Genomic DNA, 22,744 nt, shown 5'->3' with positions numbered 1-22,744 from the left:
TACTTGAAACTGCCTTCCAATCAAGAAGTTTATCTTCATGTTTGGTATTGAAAGCTATCGCTACACTTTCCTTTCCTTGATCAGTATTGCCTGAAAATAACATGCTATACTTATTATTTAGTAAGATGTCCCCTATCGTTGTCTTCTTTGTCTCAGTAATGCCAATTATGACTAAGTTGTACTTTTCCAATTCTTCTGCAAGCTAAATTTTCTTTCCATTAATACTCCTTATATTGATAGTTCCTATCTTTAGTTCTTCTAGATGTTGAGTTGGAGCTTGTTCCAGTAGCTAACTTTTCACTGTTCACCCTGGTTACCTAAAACAATAGAGCCTTGTTTAACCAGGCGATGCCCCAGCCTGCACGAAATCTCATAATGTTGTACCATCATATGTGTTTGTGGTGTAAGCTAATAGAGAGTAGAATTTGGTCATCTAAGTCCCAAACTGCCAGCCCATCTTCATTAGTTCTGTACCCAGTAGATACTTACTAAGATCAGACTTTAGTAGGTATCTACAAAACCAGTCTGGGTTATTAGCCAGACTGGTTTTGACCCTTAATGTGGTTTTGTCAGTGGGAGTCAGAAAAAAAAGATATCAAAGTTCAATTAATGAAGAACTCATATATTTCTCATATAGAAGTAGCAAAATGGTTTATTGCCTTATTAAGGCAATAAACTGTAGAAAGTTTTTTCAGTTGGTTAGAAAGTAAATTATTATTATTAAGAGAGACCTCCAGGGAGTCAGGAACTCATTGAGGAAGGCCATACTATTCGCATGAGCTGTCATACCTGGTCTTGAATTCATTCACACTACTTGCACGCACGCACACAACATCCAAAGGCAATCCATTCAAATCGCACATTCACCCCCTTCTTAAAATCATTCATTCTCGACTTCTAAGAATGTCCTTGTGTCCTTTCCCAATACTTCATAAAATGAAAATTTTCATCTACTGAAATTCTGTATAAACCTTTCAGAAGTTTGTATGTCTCACTCCTATCATCCCTCTTTCTCCTGTTTGCTATGTCTGCAGATCTACAAATTCTCAATCTGTCTTCATAATCTGTATTCCACAATCCTGATATCATTTTTGACACTCTCTCTCACCACTCTATCAAAATCACCACAGAAACCAGGAGCCCAGACCTGCACATAATAGTCCAAGTGAGGTCTTATCACGGTTTTGTAAAGAGCAAAATGATTTATCTTTACAACGTCTTGATAAGATCTCACGTGGACTACTGTGCGCAGGTTTGGTCTCCTAGTACTTCTGTCTCATCCACAAGTTTCTTCTTATGGTGAAGAGGTAGCAGTGAGTTCAATGTTGCATACACCAAGTTGATAGCTTTTAGCAAAATGGCTACTCCTTAGTTGAACAATCACTTCTGCATCAGTCACCCGCATACCATCTGCATTCAGTAGAGTTATTCTTTCAAATTCATTCTTTCTTTTACTTCCAACATAACCATAGAATTCTTTGGTTGTCTTTGACTTGCAGAGCCAGTTTCTTTTCATACTCAGACTTAGCTTTCCATACAACACTTGTAACTCTCCTGGCTTGCTGCTTATAATTATCGTAACTGACAACATCCTTATGCATGCGATATTCCTTCCGCATCAACTTTTTCTTATCTGCACATCCATTTCACTTCTACTCTATTTATTCTTCAAACTCTAGGGACACATTCTGATATTACATCATTTAAGTATTCTTTAAACACTTCCCCTGCACTGTCGATATCCTTCCCATCCAATAACTGATACCATGGGACAGAACAAAGAATAACCCTCACGTGGTTCTCATTTCTTGCTTTTTAGTTTAGCATGTAAACTTTTCTGAATGGAACATTCATAAACTTAGCCACTTCTGAAGTGAATACCATATGATCACTGAAACCAACTGCAGGTAGAACAATTATGTCTTTAATTTAAACCCCCCCTCTGACACTATAATCAGATCTATCATTGTTTGAGCTCACGTTCCTTCTGTCACATGCTGCATGAGGAAGTTGTCTCACGACAGCTCAATAAAGTCAATTTCATTCTTCTCATGTGATTTCATAGCTGTCAAATCAAATCAAATTAAATTATACTAGCCAGAAATTATATTTTTGGTTAATTTAAGTCCAAGCAAAAAAAAGTTTGCATGTGAATTGTATTAATGACTAGGCTTGGTTTACACTTGGATAAAGATTTAAAAATGTGTGTGCAGGTGTGTCTATATATATATATATATATATATATAGACACACCTGCACACACACACACACACACATTGTATCTCCATAGTGCAATTGGAAGAACAACAGAACATTGTGCACTTCGATTGGAAAAGACCTGGGTTCAATTCTCATCGTGACAAGGGGAATCCTTATATGGGCTTTTTTCAATTGAAGGTGAGTTAGCTGATCTAAGGAGGGTAGCAGGGTTTTTTCTCCCAGAAACTCTGGTTTTTCATCCTGTGTACAGACAAATCAGCCTTCAGAACACACACAATTTATAGACAAAAATAAATAAATAAAAATACTATTGATGGTGATGGTGGGCAGTAGATGGTGTTGATGGTAATGGTAGTGTCGTAGTAGTGAAGAGGGCGAGATGTATTTAGTGAGACAGAATTGCCCTCTTGCGATGAGTCCTTGGACTCCCTGGAGGTGTGTCACGTAATAATAATAATATATATATATAAAAAAAAAAAAAAAAAAAAAAAAATCAGCTAACGCCTTTTTATTCCCGTATATACGGGAGTAGGCGAGGCCACTTAGCCCTATCTAACTTTTGGAGACTGAGTGGGCAGTTCAATCTCCACTGGTACCCAATCAGAGACAGATGGCCCAAGGCTATCACTAATTAAGCGGTACGCAGTGAAGAGAGACGGCTCAAATGTGCCGCCATCTCGTGGTCCCTAACCTTAACACAATATATTTAATGTCTGAAATAATGTGGGTTCTACGGTCGATTTTCTTGAGTTTACAGGACGAAAAACCCGAGTTTCTGGGAGGAAAAACCTGCTTGCCCGTGCCAGAGATCGACTAACTCGGGAACTGGTCGAAAAAAGGCTTAGAAAAATTTCCTCTAGTCGTCGACTAGACTCGAAACCAAGACTTCCTTCGTGCGGCCAAGCGCGGTGGTGTGTAAACGCCACATCCACTGAGCTACACAGATATATATTTTTATTTTTTTTTTATTTTATTCTCAGATGGTATGGTCACTTAAATAGAATGGGAGAGGAAAGATTAGCAAAACAAGTGTTCTCTGCCAAGTTGGCAGGAAAATGACCCAGAGGAAGACCAAGATATAGGTGGATTGATACGGTACAAAGTGCCTTAGACGATAGAAATATAAGATCTGATAATGTTGGAGTCTTGACAAGTAAGAGACTGATTTGGAGGAAAATTGTAGATAGGAAGTTAGTAATGATGTAATTTTTTCATGTAGTACTGTCATATCCTGTACACCCCTTGAGGGTACATGGCAGGAATTTGATGATGATGATGATATATATATATATAAAAAGATAAGCCGAAATTTGAAATGTTTTATGTCACGTTTTTTGTCTCTTCATTGTTTTGAGCCAGGTTAAGCCAATTAAGCCGAAATTTGAAATGTTTTTATGTCACGTTTCTTGTCTCTTCATTGTTTTGAACCGGGTTAAACTGTTAAGCTGAAATTTGAAATGTTTCACGTCCAACAATGTGTTCATGAGACAATTTTTTGGGCATTTCAAAACAACGGAGAACCGGCTTACCAGCCCGGTACTCGGGGGGGAGACAGAGCCCCCACTAGTGTGTGTGTGTGTGTGTGTGTGTGTGTGTGTGTGTGTGTGTGTGTGTGTGTGTGTGTGTGTGTGTATAATTTCTACATAATGAGCTGGTAATTAAACTTAAATAGACTGGATCATGGATTAATTCGTTGGATTGGCTGTCTGATAGGTATTGACAAACTGTGTTATGGGGAGCAATATCCCAGAAGGATCAAGTCACCAGTGGCAGAAGTATAATTTGTTTTGGATCTGTTGATGTTTAACTTGTATGTCAATAATATTGGGAAAGATTTGAATGGTGATGTGCAGATTTTTTTTAATGTGGCTCCCACCCACTCACCCCCATAAAGTTTTTTTTTTTTTTCCCACTTATTTAGTTCCACTTAGTTCCGAAGTGCATTTGTACCATGAGTGTGCTCAAGATTTTTTTCCTATTTTTATTAATTTTATTTTTTCTATTTTTACACAATCTGGAAAACTTGCTCAAAAAAAAAGAAAAAAAAAACATGGAACTTTTTCATGCCACTTTAGGCTTCTAGTAAACAAGGCAGTAGCTTCACACCAGGAAGGAATTCATCTCCCACCTAAAAGCAATCACAAACATTCATGCCTACAGCTGGATTTAAACATGCAGCCTGTTGGGCAGTCAGCAAATACACTTGGTCAACAAGGTTGTCAAAGTAGGGAAGAATTATGAGGAGTAAAGCAGCAGTGGCTATGCAAGAGGACTCAGACTAGATGAATAGGCAAAGCATGTGAGTCAGCAGTTCAACATTGCAAAGTGGAAGGTTTTAAAATTTGAGAAGCAAAGATGAGATGCAGAGTATACAATTGTTAAGGGTATCTTAGAAGAAGTGGAGAAGGTGATGTATCTGGGAGTGATGAATGGATGTATAAAAAATTAAATTTTGGAGATGCATTGTTAAAATTATGAAAACAATACAATGAGTTATGGCAATGATGCGATGGCATACTATGAGTCTCTTAAACTGGGCAAAGTTCCAAAGGAGTGGAAAGAGAGAAAAATTGTTCTGCTTCATGAGGGAGGTGATAAAACTAAGGCTTTGAATTAGTGAGAATCAAGATCTAGAATTAGGTTGATAACAGTAACATTCTCTTTGATGGATAGCATAAGTTTGCTAAGGGAAGGGATGATATAGAAATAAGGATGCTATGGTTTCATTGTATAAGGCTTTGATCAGGCCACATATGGATTACTCAAATTTGGTCACAGATTTGGTCACTTGTTTTCACAGAGATAAAAATATATTGGAAAGGGACCAGAGAGGATTAACTAAAGTGATTTCTGGAATGTTGAATATGAAGACAAGAAATGCAATTTGCATAATCTAATGAGGAGGAGGGGGAAGAGGGAAGGAGAGATATGAATGACACATATGAATTGGTAAGGGATTATTAACAGATTAATGTAGATGAGGTTTTTCATAGAATGGGAGGGAGATAGGGAAGAGAACAAGAAGTCATCCCTGGAAGCTGTATAAAGAGAGTGTGAGCAAGGGTCTAAGGAGTAGGTTTCTTGCATAGATAGTGGTAGGTGACTGGAACATTGAACGTGTGAAGTGTAAGAGTGTGCGTGTGACAGTGAGATCTCCCACAATGAATCTCTTTTGACTCCATGGAGGTTTGAAATGATGATGATGATGATAATTTTACTCACACACTCTCCCTCTCTCTCACGTTTCCCAGTAACTCTTGCATTCCATACAATGATAAGTGCATTATGTACTCATTTCCAAAACCCTCATATAAATTGAAAATTGCATAAACAGAACATGATTTTTTAATTCAAATACAAGTAACATAAGGGAATGCATTTCACTATAGAAGATCTATAAATGATGCTTAGTATATGACTTCTTTGGTATATGTAAATATATGATACAAAAAAATTAATAAACATTTGTAATTAATACTTTTGCTTAAACTCAACACATCCCTTATCATGGTAGTTGACTGGTTAATTTGGTAGTGCAGTATCACATCTAGTTTTTGTTCCATTTTCAAAATTAATGGAAATAGTCATCAATAGTAAAGTGCACCATTTACTTAGTGATCATCAATATGGATTCTGTAATTCTATTCTCATTCCACAGCAGATCTTCTAGCCAACCAGACCTGCTTTTAGACATAAGCATTGGAAAAGTTTAGAGAAAAGTGCTTACGCTTGATATTTTCAAGGGATTGATCAAGTCTGACAACATGGCCTTCTTACCAAGATATCATCTCGTGGTGTTCCTCTTTCCCTTTGCGAATAGACTGCCAGTTTCCTCACCGGTCATTCATTGCAGATCATGGTGAATGGTTTCCTTTAATTAGATTTTTCAATCAATGCTAGCTTAAGGTCCTATTCACAGCTCTGCTGATAACAATACTTCCCACTCCTCTTTTTCACTTTCAAAAAACCTTGTTGTGCTCAGGTAATTCACAATTCATGATCTTCTTTAACCAAAGCATAATTGTCTAGGAGAGATCTTTAACTTCTTTTATTAATCTAAGAAATTTGAGAGGGGACAGACTGAATGAACAAGTAGAAATTTAAAAAGAATAAATAAAATAAATAAAGGAAGGGAAAAAAAAAGAGTGACTGAGAATATAATGCTGAATAGGTTCAGGACCAATATAGTCACAATAATGAAATATAGAACTTGTATAGGTATCATTTCTGGGAAAATTCCCATGTTACTCCTCTTAAAAACTATTATTTTTATGGCTATTATAGCCTGTTTTTGTTTAGGAGTGTCCCTTATTTTAAATACATTGGCTTTTTTACTCAAGAAATTTTTAAGTCATTACAAGTGTATTTTAAAGAAAAATATAGCAGAATAATTGAGGAAGAAAATTTTGTACATACTTTGTTTAGATGCTAGGATGACTTCGATCTCCATACCTCTGCTGGTAGGCTGTTAAAAAAAGGGGAAGGGAGGGAAACGGGGGGGAGTGTTTGACACAAGGTGGGAAAAATAATTTTGAAAACCTTCTAAAATAATATATATATATATATATATATATATATTATTATTCTTAAGGGTGCTTCTTTGGGGAAGGGAAAGGGTTTTATGGGAAAACTGGGGGTGGGGGAGAGCGTTAACGGGGTGCGATGAAGTAATGTTATTTATTTTCTGGAATAGGTCGTCCATATTTTTAATCATGAGTCAGACATTATAAGTAATGGTTGTAAGTAATGATAACCGTTACTTACAATGTCTAACTCCATGATTAAAAATATGGACGACCTATTCCAGAAAATAAATAAGATTACTTCATCTCGAGATGATGTCCTCATCTCATTGGATGCAACTTCATTATACACTAACGTGGATGACCTCAGAACATTAGACATCGTACACACATTACTCACAGAAGACCACACCCTGCACACATGCACAAAATTAACACCTAATGACATCATTAACCTGATCAAACTCACAATATCAGCCAACTTCTTTAAGTTCAACAACAACCTTTATGTTCAGATTTTCGGTCTCCCTATGAGCGAAAACATTAGTGGACAACTAGCGGAATTATTCCTAGCACACATAGAATCACTCCTACTCCCCCCCCCCTGCTGGCATCACATCACCTTTTATGGCAGATACGTGGACGATATTCTATGCATTGGTAAACTCACACACATCACCGCCTTACAAACATCTCTCAACAATTACAGCAACAGACTAAAATTCACCATGGAAACTGAACGGAACAAATCAATCAATTTCTTAAACCTGACACTAATCAGAAACAAAATAGCCACGAAAATATACCACAAACCCACACATATTAGAAACTACCTCCATTTCAGCTCATACCATCCATATTCCGTTAAAAAATCAGTCATCCTATCACAATTTATAAATGCTTACAAATTCTCAACCAACCGTAATTATCTTAACACGGAATTAAAGAATTTAACACGGATTTTTAAAAATCGCAACAATCCCACACAACTAATAAATTATGCAAACAGAACAGTAAAAACCCGTCATAACAACAATACAACCAAAACTGACTTCCCAACACGTATGGTCATCAAAATGCCATACATCCAAAACACATACAAAGCCTACAAATACATTTTCAGATACACGGACTATAAACTAGTATTCACCACGAACCAAAAATTAGCAACTCTCCTAAATCACTCACACACAAAGAAATATTTGAACACCACAACGTAGTCTACAAATTTCCTTGCCAAAAAGACTGTGACATCACCTACACAGTGGACTAGACTACAAGAACACTTCCGTGACTGTAACATTCCTATTCTGGAACATTTAAACACTAAAAAACAACACAACATCAAAAAGAAAAATAGAATACAGAGTACAGGGAAGACAGAAATAGCAGCTCACGCCCTTGAACTGAAACATATCCCGCAAATCGACAAGGCCATAATAATAGACAAAGAAGAAAACGAAACAATGCTTAGATATCCGAAACAATAGCCATAAAATTCGACAAAAACTCAATCGACGTCCACTGCCCCTACCTAATTTCCGAATGTTGGAAGCTCCACAACTTACAAATCAGGTCACGCCTCTGACCAATAAGCGACAACAAATGCCTTTTTTGGCAGATACAACATATAATCATGGCATAGCCCTACACTCATCCCAAAAATGTTCCCACGACCGAAACAGCTCGCACCCCGTTAACACTTTTCCCCACCTCAGTTTTCCCATAAAACCCTTCCCCTTCTCCAAAGAAGCGCCCTTAAGAATAATAACATATATATACATATATATATATTATTTTAGAAAAATCCGGGTTTTCAAAATTGTTCTTCCCGCCTTGCATCAAATACCCCCCCTTTTAACAGTCTAACAGCAGAAATATGGAGAATGAAGTCATAACCTAAATAAGGTATTTACAAAATTTTCTTCCTGAATTATTCTGGTATATTTTCCTTTAAAATACACTTATAATGTCCTAAAAATTTCTTGAGCAAAAAAGCCAATGTATTTAAAATAAGGGACACTCCTAAACAAAACACAGGCTATAATAGCCGTAAAAATAATAGAACTTGTAGTTGAATATTATGTTCCTCTTTCTGGGTGAATAAAATTTACCTGTGAGAAGATGTATCAACACACTTGTGCTGGTGTGTAATTCACACATATTGTGTATTTGGTGGCTCAACTTTGCAACATGTCATTTCAGGTAGGCAGGCAAGTGCATTTTTACACAACTAACAATACAAAGTGTCAATTTTGAGGGTTTATTTTGGTAGAATTTTCATGTAAAACTAATATTTGTGATCAATCTCCATGGTATCTTTTCAGAAATTTAAAAATACCCAACAATCACAGAAATTCTTGTAATTATCGGTCAATTATAAACTAGAGAGCAAAAAGTCTTTTCCCTTCAGTTATAAATTTGGTTTCTCTAGAAAATACATATAAAGGCTTATTGCATGTCCAACAAATGGTGAACTGGAAATATAATATGATTTGTTGCATCGTGCCCCACAGGCGAGTACTGAAAGACAATGTGTAATGTCTGGCATGAACACATTAAAATGATTTTTTGTTGTTGAGCATACACTATGTTTTGGAAAAGTTGGCAAGAGATCGTATACAGAAATGGATTGAGAGGGAATTAATACTTTGCAATGAACAGAATGGGTTTAATAAGGGAAGTTCATGACTGAGTGACTTGCTCACATTTTACAATAATGTTACAGTTGAGCTAGACAAAGGAAATATATACACCATGATACTTTTGGTCTTTGCTAAAGCTTTTGATAGGAGATTCAGCATGGAAGGCTGTTTGTTGGATATGTGATTGAATTATAAACTACTAGTCTGGATAAGAGAATGGGTGATTGACAAATATCAAAATAGTGGTATAGAGGGATGCAGGTCTAGAAGATTTAAGGTGATCCATGGCATATCCCAGGGGTCAGTCCTTGGACCATCTTTGCATCAGGAGCAAATAGCTATATGTCTTCATGTTAAATCCTTCCCAATGTAATTAACCTTAAAAATTGAAAGGGTAATTAGGAATGCAACTGGCACACAGTACTGAATGATTAAAATAAGCTGGAATTGTAGGCATGTGAAACTGGTTGTCACTTCACCAATATTCTAATCTACTGCTGTGTTTGAATCAAGCTCTTAAAATAGCTTTAATACCTCTAATTCATCTACTTCTATTCTTTCGTCTAGTTTTCACTTCAGCATTCAGATAACTAATGGGTCTACCAGGGATACATACCTGATCTGCAGTCTTTATGCAGATCAGGTATGTATCCCTGGTATGTATGTATGAATCAGGTATGTATGTATGCAAACTTTATCTGCATTCACTAAGGTTATTGTTCAATTACTATTTCTTGCTTTTGCCATATCTTCAAAAATTAACTTGGATTTCTCTATAACGTGTTCAGCTAACTTCTTTTTATAGCCAAATTTTGTCTTTCTCACCATAGATTTCACTCTACTAGCCTAGTCCTCACCTTTCTTCTGGTACTGGATCTATAATTTATGCAATTCTTGCTTCAAAGTCTTATTCATCCATTTAACCTCCATGCCATTTATTCTCCAGACTCTGGAAATGCAGTTAGATATATCTTCCTATAAACATCCTTTGATCACATCCCATGAACTGCTAATTTCCTAACAAGTCATTTTTTATCATCTTCTTCTTCTTCAGCTTATCCCACTAAAGTAAGATCGCTGCTTTTAGTGAGTCTCCTCCACATTCTCCTGTCTTGGGCTGTAACCATATCCAAGTTCTTCATCCTCAAGTCCTCCTCCTCCATCCCACCAGCTCTCTCCACTTCTTTGAATGCCCACACTTCCTATTCCCCTGAACATCCATCTGCATGACCTTTCTTCCCATATACTCATCCTCCCTCCTCATCATATGACCAAACCATTTCAACCTTGCCTCCTGTATCTTTGCTCCTAAGTTCATAACTTTCACCATTCCCCTTACATAGTCATTTCTCAGATGATCCTTTCTGGTCACACTGCTGTCTCACTACTGTCATGTAGATTTTGCCTTTGAGATTGATCAGCACCCTCTATCACATAGCACTCCAGTCATCTCTCTCTCTCTCTCTCTCTCCAGTTCCTCCATCCAGCTTGTATCCTGCATCCCACTTCCTTCTCAGCCTCTCCATCCTCTTTCGCTGTTGAACCAAAGTATCTAAAGTTCCTAACCTTCCTGATGACATTTCCTTCCAGCTCCAGATCTGTCTCTTAGCCGCCATCCACTTTGCAACACATATACAGTGTCTTACTTCTGCTCAGTATCATACCTCTCTCTCTTCCAGTACTTTCCTCCATCTTTCCAGTTCAGCAGCCACTTCTTCTCTTGACTCTGCACACAGCACAATGTCATCCAAATACAACATTGTCCAAGTTGTGTCTTCTCTCACTTCCTCTGTCACCACCTCCATCACAATATTAAATAGGAACAGACTTAAAAAAAAAAAGTAGTTTTTCATCATCATGATCATTAAATTCCTGACATGTATCCACATGGGTATATATATACAGGATATTATGATAGCACTACATGAAAAAGTTACTTCATTACTCGACAATTTTCCTCCAAATTAAACTGTTATTTGTCAAGATTCCAATATTATCAGAGCTTATATTTTTGTATTCTAAGGGAATTTTTGTTATATCAATCCACCTAGATCTTGGTCTTTTTTCCTGTCATTATGGCAAGGAACACTTGTTTTGCTAACCTTTCTTCTTCCATCCAAGTTCTTTTCTAATATCCTCATTTTTAATATGATAATGTCATTAAAGCCACCTGTTCACTCCCCTAATCTTTCTCAGAAACTGATATCTGCGGTCTCCAGTCTTTGATCAAGTATTTTATTTCTAACCAACTGATCAAAGACTGGAGGCCATTCGTGCCATTTTTTCCATACCAAAACAATGCATTAAGCTGATCTCACTCTATCATTATCTTTAATATTATCATATCTTTCTCTAGCTAGAGGCAAAACAGTTACCTCATTTATATATAGATTTTCAGATTCTATTACTAGATTTAATATTCTTGCACCATACATCCCTTCCATCACATGCTGCTTAAAGTTGTTTACTCAAAATAACTCTATTAATTCTCTTTTTCTCATCTTGCATGCTTTCTCCTCTTTCCAGTTGATGACCCCATAATTTTTTTTTTTAACATTTTATTATTTCTCAGATAAATTACATACATTATATGAACACAATTATGCATAACAAATACTTTCTCGTACATAAAGTTTTTTTAAATAATAATAATAATAACTGTTTACAATGTATATTATTATAATATTCATAATGATGATTATTACAGATGTTTTTTTAATTATTAATTAACATTTTTTTAGCATTTTATTATTTTATTTATTTTATTTTTTTATTAATTTTTTTTTTTTTTAAGTTTGAGAAAGAATGATTATACATACAAATTTCTGCATTTGTTTATAAGGATTACTTGTAGATGAGTGAGGCAAGTTAATCCCGCCTACTTCGAAGCTTGGGTTAGCTTTTATGAAGAGAGTGGGATTCAGACTTCACTGTTTGTGTTGTTGCTATTGTTTATGTATGGGATGTAGGCATTGGATGCTAGTGATTTGTGATGTGTATATTAGTGTTAATGGTTTTTTAACTTTATTGGTATATTTTCCAGAGTTCGTTTTTTAATGTTCTGTAGTTATCTACATGTTTTAACTTTCTTGGTAGGTTGTCGAGTTGCATGAGTATCTGATGTGATCTCACAAAAGAACCGTATGAGTTATTGAAGGGTGTGGGGATGTAGAGAGTTGTTGTAGGTCGTGTTATACGATATGTGTCTCTGTTGTTTCGATAGATGATGTTGAAGTAATTCCTTGTTAATGTCATGTAGTGTTTCAGGTTTTAAATGCTCAGAATTCTGTGTATCACAATTGAAACAATCCATAATAATAGTTCATCTTGAAGTGGAATAATTTTTCTCGCCTACCACTCATTCAAGACTTTACAAGAATCTCATGTTAAATAGGTGTGCCAGTGCTGTTAATTCATTAGTCTGTTGTATACCAAAGTGGTTTATTAACTCTTCGTTTTCAGTTAATAACACAGATTTAGATCAGATATATATTGTAAAAGTAACTTAAGAGATCGAGTAAAATACAAACAAAATTCAAAATGAATATCTTTATTTAAAAGCAAATAATATTAGTGTAAATTTAGGTACTGCATGGGTATAGCAGTGTGTGTGTGTGTAAAGTGTTTATGTTTTGCAAGTGCTAAATGCATTATAACTAAAACTTATATTCTAAAAAAAAGGTCCACAAACTTAATATTACACATAAAGAACATAAATATCACAAAACGGGGTGCTTAAGGGTCAAAGCTGTATAACTGAGAGGAGACCTCCACATAGCCTTTAAAGGAATGCGCAGAACCGACCAGGGCTTCTGATCTAATGTCCAATCCTCACCTTCTCGTGGTGCACCCTGTTGGGTATCTACTTTGATACTGAACGAACGAGGATGGGCTGGCAATTTGGGATTTAGCCGATCAAATTGTATTCTTATTGGTTAAAGAAAAATAAAAAATGATGGTACAACATAACAAAATTTCATGCCAGCTGGGACGTTGCCCGGTTAAACAAGGCCCCCATTGTTTTCGCCAGGGAACCAGGGCAAACAGCGAAAAGTCAGCTACTGGAACAAATCTGAAAAAAAAAACCCAACTCAACATCACCAGAGTTAAAGATCGGTACTATCAACGTAAGAAGCCTGAATGGCAAAGAAATGGAGCTAGCTGAGGAATTAGATAAGTACCAGATCGACATAATAGGGGCGACTGAAACAAAAAAGACCAAAACTGGTGAGATCTTTCTGAGCAATAAATACAAAATGTTATATTCAGGCAATGACAATCAAGGAAAAGAAGGAGTAGCCATAGTATTCAACACAAAATTTTATTCAACACAAAATATGAGGCTAATCTTCTTGAATGGCAGTCAGTCTCAAGTACAGTAATGTGGGCAAATATGAGAATGGGGAACTGGACAATGAGACTTATTTGTGCCTATGGTCCCACAGAAGGTTCTACTAAGGTAGAAGTGGAGGAATTTTTTGAGGCTTTAGAAAAAGCAACTGACACAATGAAAAAGGAAAAGTTGGTCCTTGTTGGGGATCTAAATAGCAGAGTAGGAAATGATTGTGAGACATATAAAAATATTTTGGGAAAATTTGTAGAAAAGAGCAAAGCTAATAATAATGGCAAATATCTGTTGGATTTCTGCTCAGGACATGGACTGGTTATTACTAACACCATGTTCCAACATAAAAATGTACACAAATTCACATGGAGAGAAGAGGCTAGGAATAAGAAAAGTCTCATTGACTATGTTATTGTTGATAGTGATGTTTTCTCCCTGGTGCAGGACACCAGAGTGTACAGAGGATTTGAAATTGGAAGTGATCACTATTTAGTCTTGAGCAGGATAAAATTGAATTTCATATTGAAAAGAATAACATGTAAGAAAGTTTTAAAGTGAATAAAAGTTGAGCAGCTCTCAGATGTGAACTGTAGACTAAAATACAGAAATATTATTGAAAAGAAAATGAAAGAGTTTGAGAACAGGAATCAAACCTTGGAGATTCAGTGGCAAACTCTGAAGAAAACATTGATCGATTCTGCCAGAGAGGCATGTGGTGAGGTTGTGTGCAAGGATAAAAAAATCAGAACTCCCTGGTGGACACAGGAAGTTAAAGAGGCAGTGAAGGAAAAGAAGAAAGCATATCAAAAGTTCCTGCAATTAAGTCAGCTTTTACTCTTACAGAATACAGAGACAAATGTAAGAAAGCTAAACAGTGTGTAAAACTAGCTAAACAAAAGTCATGGGAGGACTTTGGCAAGAATATAGAAAATAAATATCAAGAAGGTGGCAAAATATTCTGGAGGTTGTTGAAGAAGCTTAGGAATGGAGGAAAGAGTGCTGTAAAAGGAGTTAGCGATGATAAAGGTGACATGAAAATGGGAGAAAAAGATATCCCTTAAGTATGGAGTAATTACTTTGAAAAACTGCTAAATGAAACAAGCAGTGATGACAGCACAGTGATAAAAAACACTGACCAGGCATGCAGTCAGGAATACATATCCATACTTGAGGTAGAAAAAGCCATCAAAGGCTTGAAATGTGGAAAGGCAGCAGGAGTAGATGATATTCGACCAGAAATGCTGAAGTATGGTGGTATAAAAGTCTTACAGTGGCTGCACTGCATAGTTCAGAAAGCCTGGACTGAGGGACGAATTCCCGATGATTGGAGTAGAGCTCTCATAGTACCCATATATAAAAAGGGAAATAAAACTGAATGTGAGAATTACAGAGGTATTTCCCTACTGAGTGTTCCTGGCAAGCTCTATGTAAGTATACTTGAGAAACAGTTGAGAAGAATTGTGGAAGAAAAGCTTGGTGAAGAACAAGCTGGATTCAGGCCAAATAGAGGCTGTCAGGATCAGATCTTCACTTTACGACAAATAGTTGAGAAAGCATGGGAACATAACAAAGATCTGTATTTAAGTTTTGTCGATTTGGAAAATTCATATGACAAGGTGCCAAGAGAGAAGCTATTCAATACGCTGTAGTTATATGCTGTCAATGGGGCATTATATCAAGCAATACTTAGTCTTTATTTGAGTTGTAAGTCAGCAGTTAGAATTGAAGGAAGTACAGGAAGATGGTTTAATGTTAAATCTGGTGTGAGACAAGGATGTATACATTATCCCCTCTGTTATTCATTATCTATATGGATCACATTATGAAGGAAAGTAGTATTAAACTTGATATCAAAATTGGAGATGTTAATGTCAGCTCTTTGCTTTATGCGGATGATGTTATACTTCTAAATAAATCCGCTACAAGTCTGCAAGATTCTCTGACTAAATTGAATAGCTTTTGTAATAGATATGGTATGAAGGTCAGCAATAAAAAGACAAAGACAATGAAAATAGGCAGAATCATTGAAAATGTCAACTGTGTTGTGAATGGAGAACCTGTGGAACAAGTAAAACATTTCAGTTACTTAGGCACGATTTTTACTGAAGATGGTAAATTAAATATAGAAATAGACAACAGAATCAGCAAAGCTGGTATGGTGGGAAGTCAACTGAATAAATTCATATGGAATAAGAGAGAAATTAGTCGGAACACTAAATTAGCTGTATACAAGACAGTGTTCAAACCAGTTTTAACTTATGGATCTGAGAGCTGGGTCAGAATTAAAACACTTGACCAAAGACTAGAGACCGCAGATATGAGAGTCCTGAGAAAGATTAGAGGCGTGAACAGATGGCATCAATGGCAATATCATATTAAAAACTAGGATATTAGGAAAGAACTTGACATTGTCAGCATCCAGGAATGCGTTAGCAGAGCTAATCTCAGGTGGTATGGTCACTTAAATAGAATGGGAGAGGAAAGATTAGCAAAACAAGTGTTCTCTGCCAGGTTGGCAGCAAAACGACCCAGAGGAAGACCAAGATATAGGTGGATTGATATGGTACAAAGTGCCTTAGACGATAGAAATATAAGATCTGATAATGTTGGGGTCTTGACAAGTAACAGACTGATTTGGAGGAAAATTGTAGATAGGAAGTTAATAATGATGCAAATTTTTCATGTAGTACTGTCATATCCTGTACACCCCTTGAGGGTATATGGCAGGAATTTGATGATTATGATATCACAAGACTCCTTCTCTTCAAGGTCACAGCATCTGGTGAGACCACACAAGCAAAAGTAGTAACTTCAAACTTATCAAGTAGTTTCTTCCTCTCCAAACAGTAGCCAATGAAATACAATTAATTAACTTATACCTGTTTTTTTATTTATTTATTTTTTTAAAGCAAAATAATAATAATAATAATAATTTGTGTGCAACTTTTTCTTAAGAAAGGACCTATTTCTTCTTTCATGCCCTCCATAACATATGTTTCTTTTCTGTTTCTATGGAATATAAAGATAATTTTAAGGTTCCCTTATATTTTCTGGAAACTTCCTCCATAACCCTAAACACAAAAACTCATCTCTTTCATGTTCAAAACATTTAAACTAGAACAATTTTCTACTCAATGTATTTAAAAGGAACTGTCCATTACTTCAGGAGAAACTATATAATTCTTCACATCGCTTTTATCTATACTCCAACTTAGCTTCATTTGCAAGAAATTCATCCTTTAATTTTTTTTTACAGTTTACACAATCTGCAGTCTTGTTTACACAATCCTGCAGATTGTGTAAACAAGACCGTGATTATTTACTAGCATGAAAACTTCATCAGAAAGTTTGTCTTCCCTCAGAGTTTAATGGAAAATGCTCTAAACAGCAGGTAAGAGCCTGCCACAAAATATCACCAGGCTTATTTGTCTTATAATTGTTGTTTTGAGTTAATACCACCAAAAGAATCTTTTTTTTTGTTTCTACCCTACAAAAGGTTTAATAAATCTACAGTATATTGATACCATGGATAGGACAAGGATTTTTGTTTTTATTAATTTTTGTATATTTTTGGTATTTTTATTTATTTTTTAGTCCAGAAACCTTGCTGCTCTAAAAACCAAACAGTGAACTTTTTCAAGCCACTTCAAACTTTCAACAAATGGGGCAGTTGCCTCACACTGGACAATGAAATTTATCTACCAACTAAAGACAATCACAAACAACCACTTGGCCAATCATGAATTTTGCAAGGCTACAATAATTTACTAGAATGCTGAAACATGAAACCCTAGATACCATTATAACCAAGCTTTAATGACAAGTGGGTTGGTATGTAATTAAAAAAAAGGCAACTAAGGCTATGAGGATAATGTCTTATGTCTATTTATTACACATATTCTCTGGCCAATTTGCATGTTGTGCGGAGTGAAAAACTCTGTATGAGTTCAGCCAAATCATCTTCATTTGAAATAACCCTTATAAAGTTTTCTGCATTCTAGATAAGAATGACACCTTGGTGGTCTTTCCAACGAAAGGCAAATGTTACAACATCCTTATAACTGGGCTGACAGCATAGAACAGAACTTTTCATTTAGTTGGATGATTCAAATCTGGTCAAAGCTGCCAGTAACAGTTTCTAAGTTTTTTTCAACTTAATAAGAGTTAGCCAGTCAAAAAGTGGCAATTTTTCTCTAGTAAGTGGGATGTTTTCTTTCTTTAAAAAAAAAAAATAATAATAATAATAATAAATAAATAAATAACAAGCTGGCCAGTGAACACACAAGTGAGCATCAAATCAGTACTGTGACTATTCATTTGCAGTCTGAATTTATTGTAATGGTAAACTTTCTTTTTTTTTTCATTATAATTTTGAAGAAAATACAGATAATCAATTAAAAAACCTTACTTCTCTAATTTCATTAACTGCACCCTTGTAAGTTTGAAGTTCCTGGAGAATGTCTTTAGAATGTTGTAAGACTTCTTCCACTATTTCATATGTATCCTTTTCTAACACAGTTGGCTGTGCATCTTAAAAAAAAAAAAAAAAACTTCATAAATTAAAAATGACTAAAGTTTTTTTTGAAAAATAAAATAGCATCTTTTCTTCATAAGTGGAGAATCTTTTATTGTGTTAGAATATTAACAAATTTTCATTCACAAAAAAATATTTGTATAAAAGAAAACCAAATATTTCAAGGAAAAGCTTAACAGTCATCTCTTACTACAGCAAACTTGTATGGTTCAAAGGAATATTTGTTATGGTGGAAGGTTTACTAGATAAAGTTCCTTTAGCAAGCTGCTGTGCTTAGATTGAAACTATTTGAGTACTTTGTTAAAGTAAATGAATTTGCTATATTCATTTTCTTATTTGATGGCAATGACAGACAGCAACCACAACAGTAAAATAAACATAATTTATTAAGCTATATAGCTGGATTTCAAACAAGCATTCTGGAAATGGGAAAAAAACTTGTCATAGAATATAGGAACTACCATCAATTAATTATGGAAACAATTGTAATGGACAAAAAACTATGATGCCCTCTGTGATTGGATTTAAAGTAATCTACAGCTGTTAGGCTGAAGGTGGTTATAAGATGACCAGCTCTCGAATTTTTCCTCGATTAATGCAGCCATATTTGTTGAAGTTGCTGTCTGTCATTGCCATCAAATAAGAAAATTAATATAGTAAATTCACTTACTTTAACAAAGTACTAAAATAGTTTCAATCTAAGCACAGCAGCTTGCTAAAGGAACTTCATCTAGTAAACCTTCCACCATAACAAAGGAATATTAAGGTGGAAGAAATATTCTCCCTCTCTCTTGGCATGACTCAAACTTCTGTGAAAGTTTCAGTAATCCCAAGAGAGAGGGGGAATAGATGCAAAATTGTGAGGAAAAGAGAAAGAGATAGGGAAGAGAGGGTGGGATGGCAGGTAACAGCGACCAGTATAAGAATGATAGTATGAATGATATGGAGAATTAGTTGTAATGAGTCCTTCAGTAGATGAAGTTTGAGAAAGAAAGAAAGGAGGTGCAAAGAAAGAGAAAGGAATGTTCAAGTAAACAAAATGGGAGAATAAGTAGATAATTTTGTACAGAAATCTCATGATAAGAGGAGAGCTTGAGAAGAGTATTCCCAGGTGTGAAGATTAATGATTTTAGTAAGGTTTTTAAAATGCAGAAAGGTAAAGTGAAAGACAATGTTTTGACAGAGACAAATGATTTGAAAGTTAATAAGTAGGATATGAGGAAGAATATGAAATAGTTACTGAAAACAGCAAAGGAAAGAATGAGAGGATAAAATTAATAAGTCAATTACTAAAGTATAACAAAAGCAAGTTGAAAAGGAGATCCATGATTGCAAATAAGTCAATGCATGGGCTGTGTGCAGAAGAAATGATGTACAGTTTGTGGATGTGAAATGATTCAATAGATAAAACAACTTATATAAGTCTGATGGTTTGCACTTGAAATGGATTTGGTCTGGATTCTTGATAGTGGTGGTGGGGAGTGCAAATGAGAGTATGCATGTTCATGTACAAATGATGTGGCATGAGATAACAAAGAAAAAATGTTGAATATAGTTAAGCGGGTAATGAATCAGAATGGAATATTTAGTACAAGGGTAGCTATGGGACTACAGTACCTCACATACATCAATGCTGCTAAAGTAAGATGAATGTATGTAATGTTAAAACAAGAGAGAAGAATATGGGCATTGATTAATTCTTCTTGGCCAAATGCTATTGGCATTAGTGGGATATGGCTAAAAGATGATGACATAGTTATTGTAATAGAATACAAGGGCAAATATTTTCAGTAAGAATAGAAAAAACACAATGGGAGAAGGATATTGTTGATGATGGCAGATGATCTACAGCCAAAAAGAAATACAACAGCAAGTTAGTGAAGGCAGAGTGCATTTAAGGAAAAATATATGTATGTAGTCTATTGCTGCTATTGCGAATGGGATACAAAGGATGTTGATGGTATGCATCAGCAAATACATCCAATGAGTAGAGGGCAAAGAATTATGGGAGGCTGCAGCTATGTGAACATAGAATTGAAGGAGGAGAGGACACATGGGCAATTTATACAGCTATTAAAGCATACTGGGGTCGGCATGTGATGGAAGGTATACCAGGGGCTTGAGAATGCTGAGTCTAGTAACTGCATCAGAGAATTTGTCTATAACCAAAGTGGTACATTGCCACCAACTGGTAAGAGTGATCATGCAGTCATAACCAGGGAGGTGGCTAAACATGTGGAATTACAGAACTGGCAATTACAACATGCTTACCAGACTGTTTGAAACAGTGTCATGCCAAAAGAAACTGCAGGCATTGGATATCAAATGTTTGTAGTGCACGAGGAATGATAAAGGGATTGTTGAAGGGAGGAGTAGCAAAGTGTACCTAATCAGGAGGATAAATCAAGAAAAGTTAAATGGATAAGCAGCATCATTATAGAGGAACTTCAAAATCAGAAAAGTTAGTGGAAGAATTTTTAAAGAGAAAGGTAATCAGTGAGCACATTAGCAGTACAAAGCACATGCCAGAAGGGTGACCAACATGATAGGCAGATCACAACAGAATACAAGAAAAAAATTAGCTGTGTAAGCCAAAGATAATCTCAAAGAATTCTTTTGGTATCTGGCAAGTAACAGAAAGAATGACTACAGTAAAATCATTCTGATAAATGCTGACATTAGGGAGGTGACTAATGCACATGAAATAATTGAATTAGTGAGTGATCACTTTGCAGAGGTGTATCATCCAAATGGAAATAATGCAATAATCATGATATATCAACTCACATGTTACAAGAATGTGCTAGGGAGATGATAATGCTTTTGACCGAATTGTTTGATATAATTATCAGCTCTGAATAGGCTCCATGGAAGGAAAGAGGAGAAATAATATCCCAGAGATGCCTATGAGATTAAATGATATATCAGCTCATATGTTACAAGAATGTGCTAGAGAAACGATGGTACCTTTGACAAAATTGTTCAATATAATTATCAGTTCTGAATAGGCTCCATGGGAGTGGAAAGAGGAGAAATAGTATCACTCCATAAAGGAAGCAATAAGACAAAAGAAGAAATTATCAACTCACCAGTATCTGAGTGGTAATCAAGGTATTTGAGAAGTTTGTTAAGAGAATTCAAAAATGAGACAGAAATGAGGCAATGTATGGAGTGAAGGGGATAGGGGGCAATTTATAGATTTTTTTTTTTTTTTTTTTTATAATGATGTGAGAGCTCAATATCAAGTATCATCAACAACAGTAATGGTATCATCAAGGAATAGCTCGTTGATGATACCAGACATAATACTGTATGGAACCTCCCTCTATTACATAAACTGGAGCAAATGGAAATGGGTATGAGGCTGTGATGTGGATAAGGGAGGCTGTGGATGGATAGACATTAAAGAGTAGTGTAGTTTAGGAGTCTTGAGGCCTGTAACTAGAGGTGTGGCACAGGAATTCTGTACTCAGCCACTGCTATTTAATTTATATAATAATGATACAGAACATAATATGACAAAGTATTCAGTTTGATAATAATACAAAATTGAATATGGCAATAGTTAATAAAGATGACATAAAGATTTTGCAGGATGATTTAAACAGACAGATGGGTGAAAGAAAATGACTATCAGTTTAATGTGGCAAAAAAGTGTACAGTTATGCATTTTGGGATGACAGGATTACTAGCTACAATGATGAAACTAAGCTGCAGGAAATGGATGAGACTAAGCAGTGTTTCCCAAAGTGTGATACATATACTCCCAGGGATACTTAAAAGGCCTTTAGGGGGTACAATTTTTTTTTTTTTTTTACTTTCAGATTTCTGTCACTGTATTATCACAGACAGGTGCAGGACTATTTTATAATTAATTTTTTAAAAATCTAAAGGAAGTTTTATACAAATATGTTTCTTGGCATGCAACTGACTACAGTCTAGGTGGTCAGTTGTAGGACTAGGTTGTTCCAAATGTTTGCATGAAAAGTGTAAATTCAAATAGTTCAAACCACATGGTTGGAACTCTCCACTAAATTTCATTCATCACAATAAACTTTTTTATTAATGAAAATTTTAATTCATAATTTTGTAAATACTGTATGTATACTGGACTTGCATAATTACAAATTTAATAATTAAAATTTTTTCGTATGTTTGTAATTTATTATAACAAATATTAAACAAGAAATGCCTTCATAATTATTTGTGTTTGAACAAAATATAACTTCTCCTAAATTACATTTGTCTGAGAGGGAGTATGCCAGTGTTAAAATTTTAAAAGCGGTAAGTGGGTAGTGAAAGTTTGGGAAACAATGGACTAGAAAAATGGGAATGTTGGATGAACTGTACGTTAAAGCTTAGAGGACACATATTGTAAAAGTGGCTAAAACAGTTCATCAGATTATCTAGTTATTGAAGAACACACTGAGATAAGGAGGTTATTTTATCTCTTTATAATGCTTAGTCCCATCTGGAC

The 22,744-nt window shown here is 35.4% G+C and overlaps 1 protein-coding gene across 1 annotated transcript in view; it reads right to left on the bottom strand.

Moving 5' to 3' along the window:
* LOC150108168 (CYFIP-related Rac1 interactor B-like) overlaps nt 1-22,744 on the bottom strand; it is a 184,850-nt gene that overhangs the window by 103,146 nt on the left and 58,960 nt on the right. The window contains exon 4 of the mRNA XM_090415625.1: nt 18,142-18,263. Within this exon, the coding sequence (XP_090271751.1) occupies nt 18,142-18,263 (122 nt within the window). The remainder of the gene's footprint in view (nt 1-18,141; nt 18,264-22,744) is intronic.

This window comes from Typopeltis vanoorti, chromosome 3 (assembly GCF_054136105.1).
Source record: "Typopeltis vanoorti isolate ZY-2024b chromosome 3, IOZ_Tvanoo_1.0, whole genome shotgun sequence".
Classification (NCBI taxonomy): Eukaryota; Metazoa; Arthropoda; class Arachnida; order Uropygi; family Thelyphonidae; genus Typopeltis; species Typopeltis vanoorti.
The sequence above is the reverse complement of the archived record's forward strand: the minus strand, read 5'-3'. Positions and strand labels throughout refer to the sequence as shown.